The sequence below is a fragment of the Papaver somniferum genome, unplaced genomic scaffold (genome assembly GCF_003573695.1).
Source record: "Papaver somniferum cultivar HN1 unplaced genomic scaffold, ASM357369v1 unplaced-scaffold_10, whole genome shotgun sequence".
NCBI lineage: Eukaryota > Viridiplantae > Streptophyta > Magnoliopsida > Ranunculales > Papaveraceae > Papaver > Papaver somniferum.
In genome coordinates this window covers 10,156,871-10,176,449 of record NW_020618825.1, presented here as the reverse complement: position 1 = coordinate 10,176,449, position 19,579 = coordinate 10,156,871, and the positions used below count along the sequence as shown (strand labels likewise).

The following is a 19,579-nucleotide window of genomic DNA, read 5'->3' as shown; positions in this document are numbered from 1 at the left end:
ATTTAGGGTATTTATAAGGAAACTTGTAGGGTACATGACTTCATAGTAAAAGGACACTTAAGCTGATATAAAGGGAAGTATCCCTTCTCGTTACTACACTCTTTTCTTATTTGGATAGCAATATATTTCTGTTCTCTGACAAATTAGCAAAGAAAACATGATTTGATTATGATACTTGACCTAATATCCAACTTCTTTTACTGTTTATTGAAAGAATTTGAGATTAGAACGGCACATCTACACTCATCAACCACGAATGGACCTCTAGCTAGTGAAAAAGAGAGATCGAAACCAAACTTAGAACAAACGTACGTGTACATCTTGTACATCGTTCAACCCCTTAAACAAAATTTGATCCACTTCTTAATGTCATGTTCTTTTCTAATCTTTCGATTTCTTTCATGCATGCTTCGCTGAATTTAGCTTCAAGTTAGGTATGAAGCTTATCTTCTTCTATATAGCGCCTTCCGTACAGTCCACTGTTCGATCAAGTCATTCAACCTTTCATGAATCAAATACAGCATCATTTTCGACATGAATCTAACATATTACTGTTTCGATAACGAATCAAACAGGAAATTAAAGATTTAATTAGACATATTATATAATTGTTTTCTTAATTTCTTAAGTTCAATCAACAACTAATTCTTGTTATAGGGTACATATATTCATGGGGCCATAATGCATGTCAACACCAACTTTTGGACCATATATATATATATATATTACCTAATATATATATATATTAGGCACAAACTCTTATCCATCCATTAAGGTCTTCTCATTTCTGTCAAATTCATGCATTATTTTGTTGCTTGAGAATAAATCTTTAGGTTTTAACGGTAGCTACAACCATAAACATAAACCGGGATCAAGGAAATAATAATATGCGATTACAGTCATTGTGTGTGTACCCACATAACATTTATCTTTATGACAAATTTAATCGACAACCATTATAAGCCATCGTGACCTTGATGCACACTCCTTAACTATCAATTAGAAGACACGCAAATTTTTCTACGTCGATATCGAATCATAACCCATACATGAAATTTTTGTCATTTCGTGTTGTAGATATACGATAAAAACGATTCTAGTAGCATATTTATGGCTTGTTGAAATTTATTTTTACGCGGTTCGTACGATGAAAAGTAGTTTGATGAACAATAATACCACACTATACCAGAATTGACAGTTCTGAAAAGTATATAGATAGTTAGAATGCTTTCTGATCGACAATACAAAGAGGGAAATGGATAGAGCATCTTTCATGTTTAAATACAAGACATTCTATACATGTTAAAAACTTGGTAGACTAGAAATTTCAAACACAGAAAAAGACTCTTTCAACTTTTTCAGTACTAGAATTGTTTGTTGAATTAATGATGCAAACTAATTGCCGTTTTTGGTTTACATGGTGAATGAGAATCTATGAAATATGGCATTGTTGTAACCCATTCGTATACAGTACATGGACCATATGGCCATTGACAAAACCCCACTTATTAATGAAACTTATTACTAGTATGGATGATAAGGAACTAAATGGATAGGATATACCTGCCCGTTTGCCTAAGAAGGACGAACCAAGAAGGAGCTGTCTCCAAATTCAAGCTAGGACGAGTCACATTTAAGGTTCTTAAACAAGATCATGACGTATAGGATGATTTCTTCGTTGCAACGGGGATCAGAGGCTCATGAATACCCTGATCGATCGACGATACGTACGTGTAAAGAAATTAATCAAGTATACTTCCTATATTTAAGTTGCGCATTAGCTGCATTCATTTTAATTTTCACGTGTATTAAAATATTTTGAGAAATTAACCAAGAACCAAGAAATTAATTAAGTCGGTTTTGAGTAAAAGATTTCAGAAATCCGCTGGAAAGTGACTCTGGGGACTGTAATCCGTTAGAAGGTCCATACCATGAATTTTCTTGTGAGCTCGTCCAAGAGGAAACCTCTATGGCTCTTATCTATTTTATGTATAGTCTTTTTCCTGATGAAAACAACAGCACGGAGCACTGAGCCTTTTCGAGAAGACTAGCTTTGTGTTTGATCGCTGTAGATCTTCATCTCTAGATAATAGATAATCAATGAACGGATGAAGGATCTCCATTGGAAGGGAGTAAAGTGTTTTCTGCAGTTTTCACTAAGAATTCAATAACATTTAGTCTACCTTTTGAGCATGATTTCTGCTTCCATTTGTTACACGACCTCTAAACTAAAAGGCATCATACCTAAGTCTCGCTAATGTCCCGAAACTTCTCCAACCATATATACTAATTGTCCTCTCACAGCGTACTGTAAATACAAAGGGGGTACACACAGTACTCTTATAATGTGTACACAAGCAACTCATCCATTAATCGGTCCCAATTCACTGATTCTAACTTGGGTCAGTCATAAATCTCAATCAAAACCAGCTAATATTATATTTATTTGTAAAGTTGTTGACTTTATAAGAAAATTAAGCGGATATTGACTGATGATAAATACTTGCAACCAATAGCATGCATGACTAAATATTTGGATGATGACCCTCCAAAAGTAGCATTAGAAGCTCTAGCAACTCAATGAGTGATGCATTGATGTAAACTTATCAATATAGATATATATCAACCACACACAACAAACCAACAACACTCGCTGCTTTCTTTCTCTCTATATACATTATTTTCATGTAACTGTGGAAGAATTGAAAGCTGGGGACCATTTTTTGGTTTTAATTTGAAGTAGTCCTTGTTATTGATGGAGGAAAGCATATTGTGGACTATTCATGACTTGAACAAAACTCTAACTTTGCAAGACTTCATTTCACACCACACAAGTCCAACTCCATAAACTAGCTACCTTCCCTTCTTTGTGTGAAGTTGGTTAATAATATCAGCCCACTTGTCGTGTAATAGTGTTGCCCCATTTCACAGTACTAAAACATACATAGTCTTGATCATATATCTACAACGTTAAGATAATCATTTCCAATCTATTCAAATTCTAGAGTTTAATAAGAAATCCTAAAATTCAAAGTGAAAGTAGGCATATGGTAACAACCATAACATAATTCATGATATCAAGATCAAGCGATGGTGACGAAATGCATAAGAGTACATCTCATGTTCTTATAATGCTACTCTTTAGCTATACTTTTGGTGCTTTATTTTTGGTATATCTCATGTTTTTTTATCAGTGAGGCACTCGATACCTTTGGATTGATTCAATGCAGAGATCCATACCCATTTGGTCTTAGATCCTATCCGGCATGGAAGTCTATCAGAGCTGCCTTTTCTCAACACCCTTAAATGAGGCTGTCCATTCCATTTGGTGCGACTACGTTGAACTTTGGAAGCTTACTAAGTTATTTTGAATGAGGTTCTTCAGGAAATAAATAGACGTAAGGTTTGTCCATCTTTCTTTCTCCTCTTTTTGCCCCCGTCAACTCCACTCCATTTAAAGGGCGGAAACAACGTAGGGAAGGAATAGGAAAAAAGGCAAGGGAAGGAACAGGAAAGAAGGCAAGGAAGTTTTCTATAGAGTCCGATAGAAAGAAACTTTTCTGATTATGAAACTTGTTATATTATTAGCAATGAGCCATTAAAGTAACTAAGTACTTACAATATGCCCCTAAATCTATTAGATTATATCCTTTTATTGTTTGTAATTACGATTTAAACCTCAGTATTTTTCTTTCAACTCAAACCACCCCTAGACAAAAACTAAATTTGTTGCCCCTGTTCCGGTGCTGCCCCAAAGTCAATCTTCCTCAGGGCTGGCACTCCATATGTCCACAATTATGTGCATGCATAAAAAATATCGTTTTCACATACCCCAAAAATTTTCATGGCTTCTAATGGGTAGTAGTTTACATGAGAGGGATTTTAGCACCGAAAACGAAAGTACTTCTGTTTCTTCTGTCTAAACATAGTAATTTCCATACTATGTTTTGACTTTTGGGTTTAATCAAGTCCAAAACTACTTTTTTATGTGGTGTATCCAAATACCACAATACCAAAATCGAAGTAAAAATTGCATAATCATTATGCTGATGAATGATGATACAGTACAGTGTTTACTGCACTATTTGCTATGGAAGTACTTATTAAAGGCCATATAAGGCTGCTCCATGAGTAATTACAAAACATCGACGTAGCGTCGTAGACGTACTTAAAGTCCATATAAGGCTGCAGTGTTTTGAAACCCGGCCCGGTCGGTCAGCCCAATGAATCAGTGACCCAGTCACCTTTCTGGACTAGTCCATCACTGCAATGTAGTTAATTTCACCGAGATACTGCCGATTATATCGGTTTCGGTGTTTCACCGAAATGCTGATATTTCGCTGATATTTACCGAAATATCCGACCGATGCTTCCGACCCACTACGGTTCAACTGGGTGGATCTCGTATAACGTTCCTTTCTCATTTCTCATTTTTCAAAAATTTTACGTGTGAAGGGAGTTGATCCACTGCCCTGTTGCTCCTGTAAGTGGTCCCCGTACACTGAGCCAACATCTGTTTGGTTATTGTTGGATGCAAGTTAAAATATACAAATCTCAAACTAATATGTCGACCAATTGCATGAAGGATGACTACAATTATATTCGTATAATTTAAAATTAATATATGCTTAATCTTGTGTGCAACAAATGTATATCTTTATCTACGTCAATCTTCCTAATTATTTTTGTTATTATGATTTTTTGCATACCGAATTCTCATTTTACATTCCAAATTTTTATTTTGGATTGTTGTCTAAATTATATATATATGGTTTGGACAATTCTTGTACCTTAGTCAACACTTTAGAATTAATTTTAAGATTTTAAGCTCAAAACGTGGTAATCGTCGCGCTGATAAGTTCATAAGTTCTTATATATATATATATGTGATCCAGTAAATCCGGGTTGACACACTGGTTGACCATCTAATCCTGATCCGGTAACTTTTCGGGTTCGATGGGTTTTCAGAACATTACTATTACAAAACAAAAGTTGATCAAATTGTGGTTAAACAACCACTGTCCTTGATAGCTAAAAACGGTAGACTTTTTGCCACCATAATTAATTCCATTGTTGTGTTTTGCTTCTAGCTAGGAATTAAGATGGTATGAGTTAGGTGTTCGGTCTAAACCAAACCAAGGGGTTCCTTTATGTAATCAAAACGTTTCCTCATTTTCAGATATCTCTAGTAAAAGCAAGTTCATGTGCGTTTAATTAAATAGATAAATGCCATGATACCAGCAGTCCGACGACCTTATTAGTCTGATTCAAAATGTTCACCGCATGGTAGACATCAAGACTTCCATTGTTTTGAACACAAAGGATTCCCATACCTAATAGCGGAACTAGACACTTCGGCCATACTTAGACCCCGAATAGTATATCTACGGGCCGGTTATATGAATTAGTTATGTGTTAAGTCTAAATCTAATCCATGCAAACGAAGAAAATTCTAAGCTTTGTATGCGATAAGATTGGGTAACCAGAAACGCATCCATCAAATAACTGAATGATTTAATTTGTCGGTGACTCGTTGTTGTTAGCTCTAGCCTCTAGTAATGTCTTTCTCCCCTTTCTAATTAATCAACTACATATTTCTTCCTTTTGCTTATAAAAAATTCAGTGACAAGCAACTAGTCTAGGCCACAGAGATACACAAATCAGTAAAAGTGAAGTACTAGTGTACACATATTGTTGTTATTCACACAAGATGATGATAAGTACAAACTACACATCTTCATGTTTCACATCATCAATCTATTTCCCGTACAGGAAGAAAAAAATAATCAAACTAGAATTGTTGGGAAGGACCTGTCTTGTTAAACATTACAGAAACAAATAGTGCCGTGCTAGCAATAATAATAAGCGCTTGCAAATTGTTATAAAGGAGGAAATAAGAAATTTCTACATCAATTTGTTTTCTCGGCGAAATGAGTTGAATTCGGGTATGGAAAATCTTTTCTTCCCTATAATTAAAGAGTCAGACAAGCTTTAGCTGGAGAGGGAGTTCGAGGAAGAGGTTTGGGGTATTGTCAAGAAGATAGGTTGCAACAAGACGCCTGGTCCAGACAGATTTACGACTGAATTTTTTAAGAGTTGTTGGGCTGTTTTGAAGGAGGATTTGATGAAGCTAATTAAGGACTTTCACAGATATGGCTCTATTGATTGGAGGTTTAACTGTTCTTTTATAACTCTAATCCTGAAAAAAGAAGACTCTTGTACGCCGAAAGATTTTAGACCCTTAAATCTTATAGGTAGTGTTTACAAAATAAGTTCTAAGTTGCTTGCTGCTAGATTGAAGAAGGTGATGCCCGACATTATCTCTGATTTTCAAGGAGCTTTTATTATCGATAAAAAAATTCTTGATGGTGTGCTTATTCCGAATGAATGTGTGGACAGCAGGTTGAAGGCAAGGAAGCCAGATATTCTTTGTAAAATTGATATGGAAAAGGCTTTTGACAATGTCAATTGGCAAGCTCTTTTTACAATTTTACAAAAACATGATTTTGGTGATAAATGGATTTCTTGGATTAGTTGGTGTGTAACTACTTCACATTTATCTGTTCTTGTGAATGGTAGTTCGACGGAGAAATTCAAACCCAGCAAGGGGCTAAGGCAAGGAGATTCTCTGTCTCCATATTTATTTTTAGTGGTGGTGGAGGTACTTTCTAAACTTATCAATGACGCAGTGGTACGAGGACAATTATCAAGTTTTCAGGTTGTGGATCACGGTACTATTATCTCTCACTTGCAGTTTGCGGATGATACATTAATTTTTATTGATGCAACTGTAGAAGAAGTAAGGAGACTCTTATTTATTCTAACCGTTTTTAAGACGATTTCAGGTTTGATGTTGAATTTGGAAAAATCCACTATGATTAGTGTGGGAGCAGATGATGTTATTGATGTTCTTACCAGGGAGCTTGGTTGCAAGTCGGAAAAGCTACCTTTTACTTATCTCGGTATGCCTATAGGGGCTCACTGGCGTAGTACATCAATTTGAGATTATGTCTTGGGTAGGATGGAGCAAAAGCTGGCAACTTGGAAGAAAAGGAAATTGAATAAAGCAGGTAGGCTTGTTCTTATCAAGAGTTAGTTTGGCTAGTCTTCCAATTTATTATTTGTATTTATTTCATTTGCCGGTAAGTGTGGAAAAACGAATGGTCAGAATCATGCGTAATTTTTTATGGGGAGCGGTAGAAGGACGAAGGAAGTTAGTTTGGGTTGGTTGGACAAAAATTTGTTTGCCTAAAGAAAATGGTGGTTTAGGAGTGAGGAATTTGAGAAGAACTAACCAGGCGTTGTTGGTTAAATGGATTTGGAGGTACTCTAAAAAGAAGAATCGTCTATGGAAGAAGATTGTGCAAGAGAAGTTTAAGAGGAACAATGGTTTGTTAATGCCGGATGTAGACTATAAACCTCAATGTAGAAGTATGTGGAAGAATGCGGTTAATATGGTTCCTAGGGTTCATAATATGGTTCGATTTACAGTTAATGACGGTAAAGGGATCGGATTTTGGAAGGATAGATGGCTTGATGGAGGTTGTTTGCAAGACTTATTTCCAGAGGTTTTTAAAGTTGTGAAGGATAAGGATATTTTGATAGCAGAGATGATTGATAATAATGGATGGAAGAATGATTTCAAGAGATTGTTGAATGCTAATGAGAATCTTGAATGGGACCTGCTTAGGCGTGATTTGCGTATTCCTGTTTTAGGGGAAAACAAAGGTGTTCTGTCTATTTTGGATAGCTTTACCACTAGTAAATGCTATGAGGCTCTTGTTAGACAGCTTGATTCGTGTAACTTTGCGGAGCACCTTTGGAAGAACAACATTCTTCACAAGGTTAGTTTTATTATTTGGGCTTCTTTTCACAATTTCCTTCCAACTAGAGACATGTTAAGGCATAGAGGAGTAGAGATAGACAGTGATTTGTGTGTCTTCTGCAATAATGTTAGAGAATCAACGGATCACATGTTCTTGCACTGTCCTTCTTCTTTTGAGGTATGGAATTATTTCATTAAAGCCTTCAAAATTTCGTGGCCAATTCCGAAAACCTTATTTGATGTGCTTGAAGCTTGGTCTACAAATGTCTTACAAGGAAGAGGCAAATTAGTGTGGAGGAATATCCACTATGCTATTTGTTGGAGATTATGGAAAGAACGAAATGAGAGAGTTTTCGGGGCTAGGAAGAAGGAGGCGACGGAGATTATTGATCTTGTCAAACAACTTGTAGTTATTTGGTCTTGTGATTCAGATACCTTTAAATTTGTTAGCCCTAGTTTGATTTGGAGCAATTGGGAGACTCTCATGAATGTGTAACTCTCTTTGTATTGTGTAAGGGTTTTTCTTTCTTCTTTAATATAACCTTTTCTTAGAATTTTTTTTTGTTATAAGCAACATACCTAGGAGGCTAGCTAGGAGCCATGTTTATTACGAAAATATGAAATTCTACCAAAACAAGTACCAAAAATTTAACAATTTATGTACTTGAAACTCATAAAGATTGATAAAAAATATAGAACTGTGAAGAAATCAACCGGACAGACTTGTATTGCTAAAACGGAATAGAATAGTAGAGATCATTCCGATGGTTGCTGTTTGATTACGTGTCATCTTTCTCTGAGAATCAGAATCCACTTATAAACGTGAATGATTGTTGTAACTCATTTTCATCCAACATATCATTTTCTGTTGGTTTTGGGCTACTTGGTAGTGAACTACGTAAACTAAATTAGAAAAATCCAATTGAATTTTCATATCTACAAAATTTCACTGTCTATTTCTGAGGTCAACTTTTAGGAATGCCTATTAAAAGCCTTTTAAATAGATACACCATTTAGTTACTAGTTACCATGCATTTTCATGAGTAATTTTTAGTTCGTTTCATGAATTTACTACCACAACAACATAAGTATGAAGAGCTGAAATGAACTATTATTGTTCAACTAACATGTATTTGCTTCCTGGAAGATCTTTCATTGACAATCCAGGCAACCTTGAAATTATTTATGGGAAAGGACGCACCAGTTATGATGCATGAAGAGGTATGAGCTGGATCTAACCTAGACCGGACCTAGACCCATATTAGAACAAGTGGAGTCAGTAAACTCATTCGAAGACTGACATCATGTTTGTTTATTCCTGACTCATCCGAGTCATCTGGATCTGAGTGAAATCACCTGACTTATCTGGATCTTGACACGATATGTTTGTTTTAGGTCAGATTTGACTCATCTGACTCAAAAATATGTGAGTCAGTGGTTTGATCCCATGAATTAGGAGTATTTTGTTACATGACTCAAATGGGTACGAGTCAGGGGTTATTTCTGAGTCAGAGGTGGAGTCTGATCTGATTGAAAATGGAAAACAAACGGTCTGACTGCTGGCTCGGCCCGAGTTAGGGATTGAATCAGATCCAGACGCCGAGTCTGGGTTGAATCAGATCAAAACAAAATTAAAATAATCTAGAAGATATAAGCTCACAATAAGAACATACATGAACCAAATGATATTAGTACCGAAGAATTAAATCAAAATTATCGAAATTTTTCATTCGATTCAACCACTAAACTAGAATATATGTATATATTTTATTTATTTTTTCCTTTTATTTTCTTAGAATATATGTGTATTTTTGCCCCTTTATGTATTAATTTGGAAAAAAAAGTCCTAATATAGTAGTTACTCGATTTCCAAATTGAATTTGAACTTCCAAAAAGTTTCAAAACACATAAGTTAGGTTTTCCTTTTAAGTTTGTAATTTTTAAACCAATCATACGTTACCAAGTGTCCTCACCTAAATATTTTTGTTTTTTTTAATCTTCTCCTATTCTTTTTAAATTTAAACCAATCGTACGTTGCCAAGTGTCCTCACCAAAACGCTCGTTTCACAGAACTAAAAGAATGTATATTTCGACCAATAGGAAGCGAGGGTTTCCTCACCGTTCAACATGGGAGCTTTATTGTTTAGGATTTTAAATCTTTAGATTTAAATTTATGATTCATGAGCATTTATTTGGTGGTGACTAGTCTAGCAACGTCCAATCCAGTGGAGACAAAATATGATCTCTGGGTTTTAAAACTCATCCCCTTATCACTGTGTTTTGTAATGGAAGTTATGCCCTTACTTAGTTGTTGATAATGTTAATTATTAATGATTGGATTTTAGTAATAGTGATTAGTCACTAATGTTAATAATTTATCAAAGTTGCATTAGTGGTGGATTAGATGAGAATTCAAATTTGAGAAAAATAGTTAGGGTTTTCAGAGAATAAAGAACGAGAAGAAAAAGTGAAAAAGTGAGATTTTAGTGATCAGAAGTGACAAAAATGTGTGATTCAAATGTTGAAGGAGAATCTTCATCTCGTAAAGGTAAGAAACATACATCAACTACAACAAAGTTTGTATTTTTAAAAACTTTTTCGGATGTTCGGTGTTAGGTTCAGCTGTTAACCTAAAAACCAAACCTTGTTTGGAAGAATGGTTCGGCTGATAAGTTTATCACCGAACCTCATTGTATGACACAAATATTAATAGGAGATGTTTGCCCGAAAGGGACTTAAAAAAGAGTGAAATTTTAGCTCTTACTGTCCATGATCGAAATTCCAAAAATATCATTTTGGACTTTTAGCAGCCATTTTATACCATTTTGCTTTCCAAAATAGACTTTTAGCAGCCACTTTGGTCAAACGAGGAGTCCCGTTTCCTACCATAAACGTAACATTGATCGTTGACTTATTAATTGACTGACCCAAGCACTCGGGTGCACTCCTACTGGACACGCGAAACCAACTGTTGACTGTTGACCCTTTAGTGTCGAGTGCTGTTGAACACTGAACATGAGTCCAGTTAACTAGTCAATATTTCGAACGCACTATTAGTGCACTCGGAAAATTGTTCTTACTACACTCATCATGTAGTCGTGTACGTCATCATTTCAGGGACGCAGGCATCATTTTAGTCATATTTTACCCTTTTGGTCATGTGTGCTGGTTTTGGAATTCAGCAATACGCTGACCATATACACGGAATTGGGCCATTTTTAAAATCCTTTTCCAGCAAAAATTTCTATTAGTAGTTCGACTAATTTGAACCGCATAACTATAACTTTGTTGATTTCGCGTCAACAAGTACTTAAAACCGTGTTGGACATTACAATATAACGCTACAAAATAATAATGTTGGAACCTAAAAAATTTATTAATTTATCACAATATCAAATTATCGATAAACCAATATTTATATATTTAATAATAATTATTAATTTATCAAAACAGTGTTTAGTTCTTGCCACCAAACGCTACGTTAAAGATCTTACCTTGTACGCTCATGAGCTTTGAAGATGCATCATCATTGTCAATTCCATGGTAATCTTTTGAAGGTTACGAAGCAAGAGAACGAAATCCGGGAAAATTAATGTTTTATACTTTTTATATGCAATGAACCTTTGAACTCATTTGCATGTGCGGAAGTCTTCACGATAGAACAAGTGTTGCTACGGTTGGGTAGCACTTCTTCTACCGCTCGATCCGAAAAGCAAAAAAATATTGTATTTAAAAAAGGGCCCCAAAATTCACATTTTTAACTTTACTAAAAGGGTGTCACGATCCATTTTTAATTCCGCGTGCATCATTGGAATCATGTGGGAAGATGCTATAGCCAAACATGCGAAAAGCGAAAAGCTTAGTGAATGTGGGATAATGGGTTGAGGGTTCAATCTCCTTTCGAATTAGAAATACCAATGTGTTCTATTTTTAATCCAACTTGCATCAAGACTTCCAATAAAGCAGACAACTAGCTCGGCATGGCTCATGGCTACCCTACGCACAATGACTTTCCATACGTGGTAATTAATACCATGTATGGAAAGGAATCCAATTCGTTTAGTGGTAATTAATACCATGTATGGAAATGAATCCAATTCGTTTAGTGGTAATTAATAATTTGTAACAGATTCGATTATCATGTGATATTGTTGCTTTTTTAGTCGCTATGATCATGAGGAATTTTGGAGAACATGTGCTCGCCTAAACGCAGAACGTCCGCGTAATCTTGAATTTGCCATATATATATACTCTTGAAGATGTGACGAACAGTATATATCTCTACACCACATTCAGTAGTTATAAACCTTAATTCATGGCTATGAATATGACTACTTTCGACTTCTCCTTTGTCTCAAACTACTACTACTACTTTCTTCTCTTCATCTCCTTACTACTCATCTCTAATCTTTTCTCTAAGAGAAGCACCACCAAAAAAAAGCCACCAAGTCCTCCAGCTTTTCCCATAATAGGCCACCTTTACCTGATCACGAAAAAACCCCTACATGAAGTGTTAATAGATCTTTCTGATCGTTACGGACATGTTTTACTTCTCCGTTTGGGTTCTCAATCTGTTCTAGCTCTTAGTTCTCCATCATCCATGGAAGGATGTCTTACGAAAAACGACATCATTTTTTCTAACCGCCCTCATGCTGTTGTTGCAAAACATCTAGGATACGATAATAAAACTCTCGAATGGGTATCGTAAGGATCAAACTGGAGAAACCTTCGTCGAGTAGTGAACATGGATATTTTTTCTTATAGTAGTCTTCAAAAGACGTCTAATATTCGTAACGCAGAAGTTCAGTATATGTTGCACCAACTTTACCAGAGAAGTTTGTCTTCCTCTTCCACAGAAATATTCCATGAGGTAGATTTGAAGCCTGTGTTTTTCGAGTTTGGGTTTATTATAATCATGAAGATAGTAAGTGGAAAGAGATCATATAATGGAAGTAAGAAATGGAGTTTTGATCGTTTGATTAGCGAGAGTTTTCTTCCTGAAAAGCTGATTAATACGGTTGATCATTTTCCTGTTTTACGATGGATTGGTTATCAAAGTACTGAGAGGAAGTTGAAGCAAGGGAGGAAAAATAAAGATTCCTTTTTGGATGAGTTGATACAAGACTATCTACTAGACACTAGTAGCAGTGCGGATATTGATGTTGTTGACGGAAGAAAGGCTGAGCATAAGCCGTTAATCGGGGTTTTCATGTCTCTACAACAGGATGAACCCGAGACTTACACTGACGAAGTTGTCAAAGGCATCATTGGGGTAATTGTGCATCAAACTCTATCCTTTCTCTATATTCTTGTTAATAATTTACTATTATTGGGAACTAAAGCTCTTTGGATTGCTTCTATGACCTGAAAACAAAATCCTTTGATTAGAGTCTCCAAAAGCTGTTGGAAAACGATTAATAAAAATATTTTTTTAAAGTTTTAATAAAAATTATAATTTATTATCCCACATTGTGGAGTTTCCATTTTTTAGTAGTTTTAAGAAACTATATAAACCTTTTAGTCCCACATCGGGGAGTTTTTCTTCTTAAGTTGTATTTGTCAATTATATAAACAAATTCACTACTTTTGTAAAATCTACGTGAAAGGGGTTGCTCTATATTTAGAGGGACCCTTAAGGAAAAAATATTTTATATTGTTTCTCAAGTGTTCGAGATTTTCCTTTATGGTTTTCTCGGAGTTGTCAAGCTCAAGTTAAGCATCTACTACATATGCTAGTAGTAGGTGTAGGGTGTTTTATCCTGAAGATATCCGTCCTGTGAGGGCTATAGCACCACTCTTGAGTGTAGCCGGGCGATAATGTCTTAAGGGCAACATGTTGAACACGTGACTCACTCTGTTTTTCCAAAGTTTTGAATTATTGTTGTTGCGGAGATATGGGGAGCTCGCCCGTTTCATCAAATCGATCACTTCCATTATAAAGGAGCTAAGTATCAACAACTTTTGCTTATTTGATTTTTCCTTGTTTTTGATTATTGCACCCAACAATCTTAAGACATTAGAATTTGTAATAATCAAAAATGGTTGGTTGGTTTGTGAATCATGGATGCTAATTGTGGAGCGAAAAACAAAAACGTATTTTTGGTCAGCTGTAGCGTTTCGAGTTTATCTCTTACCCTAGAAAGAATTTCAATGAACCCTTTTGACACAACGTAGTAGACATCCTTATAGTTACCCACGTAAAATTTCAGAATTTTTGGAGTTGTGAAAGTATTTTTTGATATTTTACAAAACAGAGAAACATTCCTGAAAAATTCTGACGGGCAAAATTTTGTTGTTAACTAAAGTAGTTTTTATGGGATAACCATGAGTTTTTTGATATGGTGGTTCAAACGAAGTTTATAAATATAGATATTATCTTCAAAACTCATATTTTATTTGAACTAAGGTTTGTGAGATGTGGTGTATTAGGTGATTGGGAATTTACCGTGTCCGTGGTCAGAGTATAAACGAAGTTTGTGACATGAAATTGAAAAGGAACATGGGTACCAGGCGCATGTGGATGAACAAAAATCTTCCAAAGATGACAAAGGCGAGAACATCAAACACAACTCTAAGCGTAGTCTTCATAAGAAAGGTATGTTTCGTAAAACTGAATCCGGCATTACTTTAATTCAGGGTGATTGTTATGTTTGTAAAATTACTAGTCATACGACATTAAAGTGTAGACAACATAAAACCTTAATAAGTAGAAAGTTAATGCTAATTTAATTGAAACAAATTAGAACGAGTTCATTGACATGATGTCAGAAGTTCTTTTAATAACCAATGTGAGAGACTGGTGAGTGGACTCTGGAGCCACTAAGTATGTTTGTTGAAACAGAGACCTGTTCACCTCTTATCATAGGATAAGGGATGTCGAGAAACTCTATATGAGTAACTCATCTGCGACAGAGGTTGCATAAAAGGGAAAGGTCGAGCATAAGATCATATCTGTAATATTCTCACACTGAATGAAGTTTTCATGTTCCGAGCATATGAAAGAATCTTGTATCTTGTTCTCTTGAAGATGGTAAAAGATTGAAGATCTTAATTAAATGTAGAAAACTTGTTATAACTAAGGGCATTGATTTTTTTAGGCAACAATTATATGACTTAGGGTCTATATAAGTTTAAAGGAAAATCTGATGAAGTGAACATAGTTGATTCTTATGCTTTCTTTTGTGTGTCTTTGAATGTTTTTCATGGTAGAATTGGAACCGTAAAATTATAAGCCAATGCATAAACTTCCTAGCATAGGTTATGTACCCAAATTTAGTTTGGATCTTGAACAAAAAATTGAAATGAACATGCTATAAAATCTTTTAGCACAAATGTTCATAGTAATTCTAATCCCTTAGAATTAATTCAGTTAGGCCTAGTTGACATGAGTTCAACCCAAAACCACTATGGTAAAAGATGGTTTATAACTTTCATGGATGATTGTACGAGGTACTATCTTGTATACTTTCTTAGGGATAAGGATGATGCCTTAGAAGCCTGAAGATGTATAAAATTGAAGTTCAAAACCAATTAGAAGCCTTGAACATAACAACTATATCCTTAAGAAGATGATAATTTCCATGTTCATTAGTTCAAGATTACCTGCGGGCTTGTGGGGGGAGGCAGTCCTCTTAACTAGTATATCCTGAATATAGTACCCTTAAGGATCAGATGAAACTCCATATGATTTATGGAAAGGTAGATGACCTTCTTATGAATGCGTCAAAGTGTGGGGGTGTTTGACTAAGGTTTTCATTCCTCTTCCTAAAATAACTAGATAGAAACCAAAAATGTTGATTGTGTCTTCATATAGGGTATGCTGAGTATACCTCTACATATAGATTTTTGGTTGTGTGTTCTGATTTTTCATACTTTGGTGTGATTTTTCTGACTTTGTTGTGAATACTATTACATAATCTAGGGATGCTGAATTCTTTGAACATGTTTATTATTAAACCTGTACCTCACTAGATATGTGTTGTTGATCCCCTAGATTTATTTTCAAATAGTCATAACTTATCTTAAAGGAAGATGAAGTTAAGGTTGAGCCTAAGAGAAGTAAAACAATTAGACTCGAGACTTCTTATGAAGCCGACTTCATAACAAGCCTAGCTTAGTATAAGCCCTGGACTTGTAAAGAAGACTTTATATCTACTGAAACCCCATTCTGGTAAGAAGATTCATTTACTGAAATGGACTCAGTCCGTCGGAACCTGACTTGGGAGGTTTCTAGTTTACCTCCAGAGAGTAAGACCATGAGATATAAATGAGTCTTTAAGAGGAAACATTAGTTATATGGAACTGTGGAAAAATATTAGGATAAGTTGGTAGCTAAAGGCTATAAACTAAAAGAAGGTGTATATTTCCTTGATTCGTATTCACATGTGACGAGATTTACTTCCGTTGAGATGCTAATTGTTATTGTTGTCATAAACAAATTAGAGATACATTAGATGGATATTATGAAACTTTTTTCTAAAATTGTGAATTAGATAAAGAAATTTACACAGACCAACCTGAGGACTTTGTAGTGAAAGGTTATGATGACAAAGTTTGTAAGTTGAATAAAATTTTGTATTTATAAAATAAGCACGTAAAAAGTGACATGTAAAACTTGATCATGTGATAATGTGTAGTGGATTTAAGTTAATGAATCTGATAAGTATATTTACAAGTAACTTGTTAAGGATGCCTGTGTGATTGTATGCTTGTATGTTGATGATATGCTTATACTTGATACAAACATAGATGTGATTACTTCCACTAAAAACATGCGCTGAATGAGAACGTTGACTTGAAAGACTTAGGCCCTGTTGATGTAATCTTAGGGATGAGGATTAGAAAATAATCTAACATATGTAATCTTAGTCATTCTCATTATGTTGAATTTATGCTTAAGAGATACAATCAGTATGATTGTAAGCCTGCTTGTACTACGTACGATTATTCTTGTAAGAGTCCAGACATTGCTTATATTGTGAGTAAGTTAAGTAGATATAATTGTAGTCCAGAGAAATAGCATTCAGATGCACTGAGTAGAGTATTATGGTACCTAAAATAATCTATTACCTTTTATTTGATTTATGAAAGGTATCTTGCTGTCCTTGAGGGACTTTGTGATGTAAACTGGATAGTTGACTCAGAGGAGTCTAAGTCTACGAGTTAATATGTTTCACTCTAGCATGAGGGTTTGTTTTTGGAAGATTTAAAAACAAACATATATTGCTCAATTCATTATGGAATCTGAGAGTATTGAGTTAGATAAAGCACGAGAAGGGGCCGAGTGCCTAAGATGCTTTTTAGAAGACATTCCTCTCTAGCATAGGCCTGTGCCAGCTATATCTATACATTGTGTTAGCCAAGCTATAATAGCTAAAGCTGAAAATAACTAATCTCAATCGGCGTTATTTCCATTTATTGGATAAAGTCCAAGGAGAATATCGCGCAACCTTTGACGAAAGGCTTATCCCAAGAGATAGTTAGAAATGAATCGATGGGAAGGGGCTTAAGCTCATAAATTAAACTTTCCATGAAGGATACTCAACCTTGCTGACTGGAGATCCCAAGATCAAGGTTTCGAATGAGACAACTAATTTGTGGTGGGTAAAGGTAAACACTATCAGAGAATTTTATTCTCCGTCCCTTCCATATGGTATAGACGTGATAGTGTGACTGCATGTGAAGGATGACTTTTAAGAAGTCTTAATGAGTTCTATAGTTTCAAATTAAGATTGAAGTTGGGTGTAGCAATAACACTCTTTATGGAAACTCACCTATCTAAATGAGGAAGTGGGCCGCTTCCTATGAGAATATGAGCTATGATTCTCTAGCGCATTCTGAGAAACAAGATATGTCCAGGGCCAAATTGGACAAAACGGCACGAGCTTGGCAGCAACCTTGGAGATATCACCCGTGGTTGTTATCGCGAATTACATCAAATGCTAGCAGTTCAAGACATAGTTCACTGTCTCTAGCAAGTAATTCTAGTAATATATCACTAAGCAAAGGTTCAAGACCTCATGAACACCTCTGCCTAAAATGGTATTTCCTGCGCTTTTTATGTGATTTTCGTTTTGATGGTTTTGGTATTACTGGATCTTAGGACCTAAAGGTCACTAACGGTTCACTAGTTCATGCTTTTTCACTTTGGTGAAAGATACCTATAGTCTCACTATGTGAGAACTAAAGATGAAAGCTCTCAATACTATTATGTTTTGTGCAATCCATAGTATGACCCTGGGGTCAACACAGGGTCAACACACTTTTGTGTGAGTGAGAGGACGTAGAAATGACTAGTATGATTTCAACACTTGCACGATCAGTCTGTTTGGATCGTGAGATTGGGATGTTGATTTACCAAGATCTGTCTGTGTTTTCATGTTTTATTGAGTTTTTATTCATGTGGGGGATTGTTGGAAAACAATTAATAAAAAATATTTTTTTTAAAGTTTTAATAAAAATTATAATTTATTGTTTTCTTTTGTGAATGAAACTTATTAGTCCCACATTGTGGAGTTTCCAATTTTTAGTAGTTTTAAGAAACTATATAAACCTTTTAGTCCCACAACGGGAAGTTTTTCTTCTTAAGTTGCATTTGTCAATTATATAAACAAATTCACTACTTTTGTAAAATCTATAGGAAAGGGGTTGCTCTATATTTAGAGGGACCCCTAAGGGAAAAAATATTTTATATTGTTTTCTCAAGTGTTCGAGATTTTCCTTTATGGTTTTCTCGGAGTTGCCAAGCTCAAGTTGAGCATCTACTACATATGCTAGTAGTAGGTGTAGTAGGGTGTTTTATCCTGAAGATATCCGTCCTGTGAGGGCTATAGCATCACTCTTGAGTGTAGCCGAGTGCTAATGTCTTAAGGAAACGTGTTGAACACGTGACTGATTCTATTTTTCCAAAGTTTTGCATTATTGTTGTTGGCGGAGATACGAGGAGCTCGTCCGTTTCATCAAATCGATCACTTCCATTATAAAGGAGCTAAGTATCAATAACTTTTGCTTATTTGATTTTTCCTTGTTTTTGATTATTGCACCCAATAAAAGCCGCTAGATGTATGATTTTTGGAATGTTTTTGTTTCATTGCAGACAATGTTCTCGGGTGGTATTGGAACATCAGTAGACACAATGGTTGCGGCAATGTCACTTCTACTGAAGCACCCTGAAGCTTTGGTAAAGTTGAGAGACGAGATAGAATTCCATGTAGAAGAAGGCCGTTTCATATCCGAGTCTGATCTTCCAAAGCTACCGTACCTCCAATGTGTAATCCAAGAATCACTTCGACTACACCCACCAGTAACAATTCCATTACCACACTTGTTGTCGCAAGATTGTACTGTCGCTGGTTATGACATTCCACTTGGAACATGGTTATCAATATTTGGGGCATTCTGAGAGACCCTAAATGGTGGGATGAACCCACTAAGTTTCTACCAGAGAGATTTGACCGTGAAACTGCTATCAAAGAAGGGAAAATGGACTGATTTCACTGGATTCCGTTTGGGGCGGGGCGGAGGGGATGTCCTGCTTCACGGATGTCTTTTCGTGCCATTTCACTGGCTATAGGTGGTTTAGTTCAGTGTTTGGAATGGAAAAGGGTAGACCATGATGATGAAGTGATCGATGAAGGGGATGAACCTTCACCAAGGGCTGTGTGCAGACCTAGGTTGGTTAAGAAGGATATTCTATCCCAAATTTGACTGCATGAGCTATATTAAACCCCTCTGGTCCTCGTCTTGTTGTTTTCA

General features: G+C 35.5%; 1 protein-coding gene across 1 annotated transcript; it reads left to right on the top strand.

Moving 5' to 3' along the window:
• The first annotated feature begins 12,569 nt into the window (after nt 1–12,569).
• LOC113326313 (cytochrome P450 81E8-like) lies at nt 12,570–19,226 on the top strand. The gene is made up of 2 exons (XM_026574065.1): nt 12,570–13,097; nt 18,921–19,226. Exons 1-2 carry the CDS (start codon nt 12,570–12,572, stop codon nt 19,224–19,226), a joined length of 834 nt encoding a protein of 277 aa, XP_026429850.1.
• Nucleotides 19,227–19,579: the final 353 nt, after the last annotated feature.

What these genes read in the sequence shown, in the direction of transcription:
- LOC113326313 (XM_026574065.1), top strand. Translation starts at nt 12,570, where the DNA reads ATGGATATTTTTTCTTATAGTAGTCTTCAAAAGACGTCTAATATTCGT. An exon ending in TTGTCAAAGGCATCATTGGG is followed by an intron (nt 13,098 to 18,920) that starts GTAATTGTGCAT and finishes GTTTCATTGCAG; the next exon opens with ACAATGTTCTCGGGTGGTAT.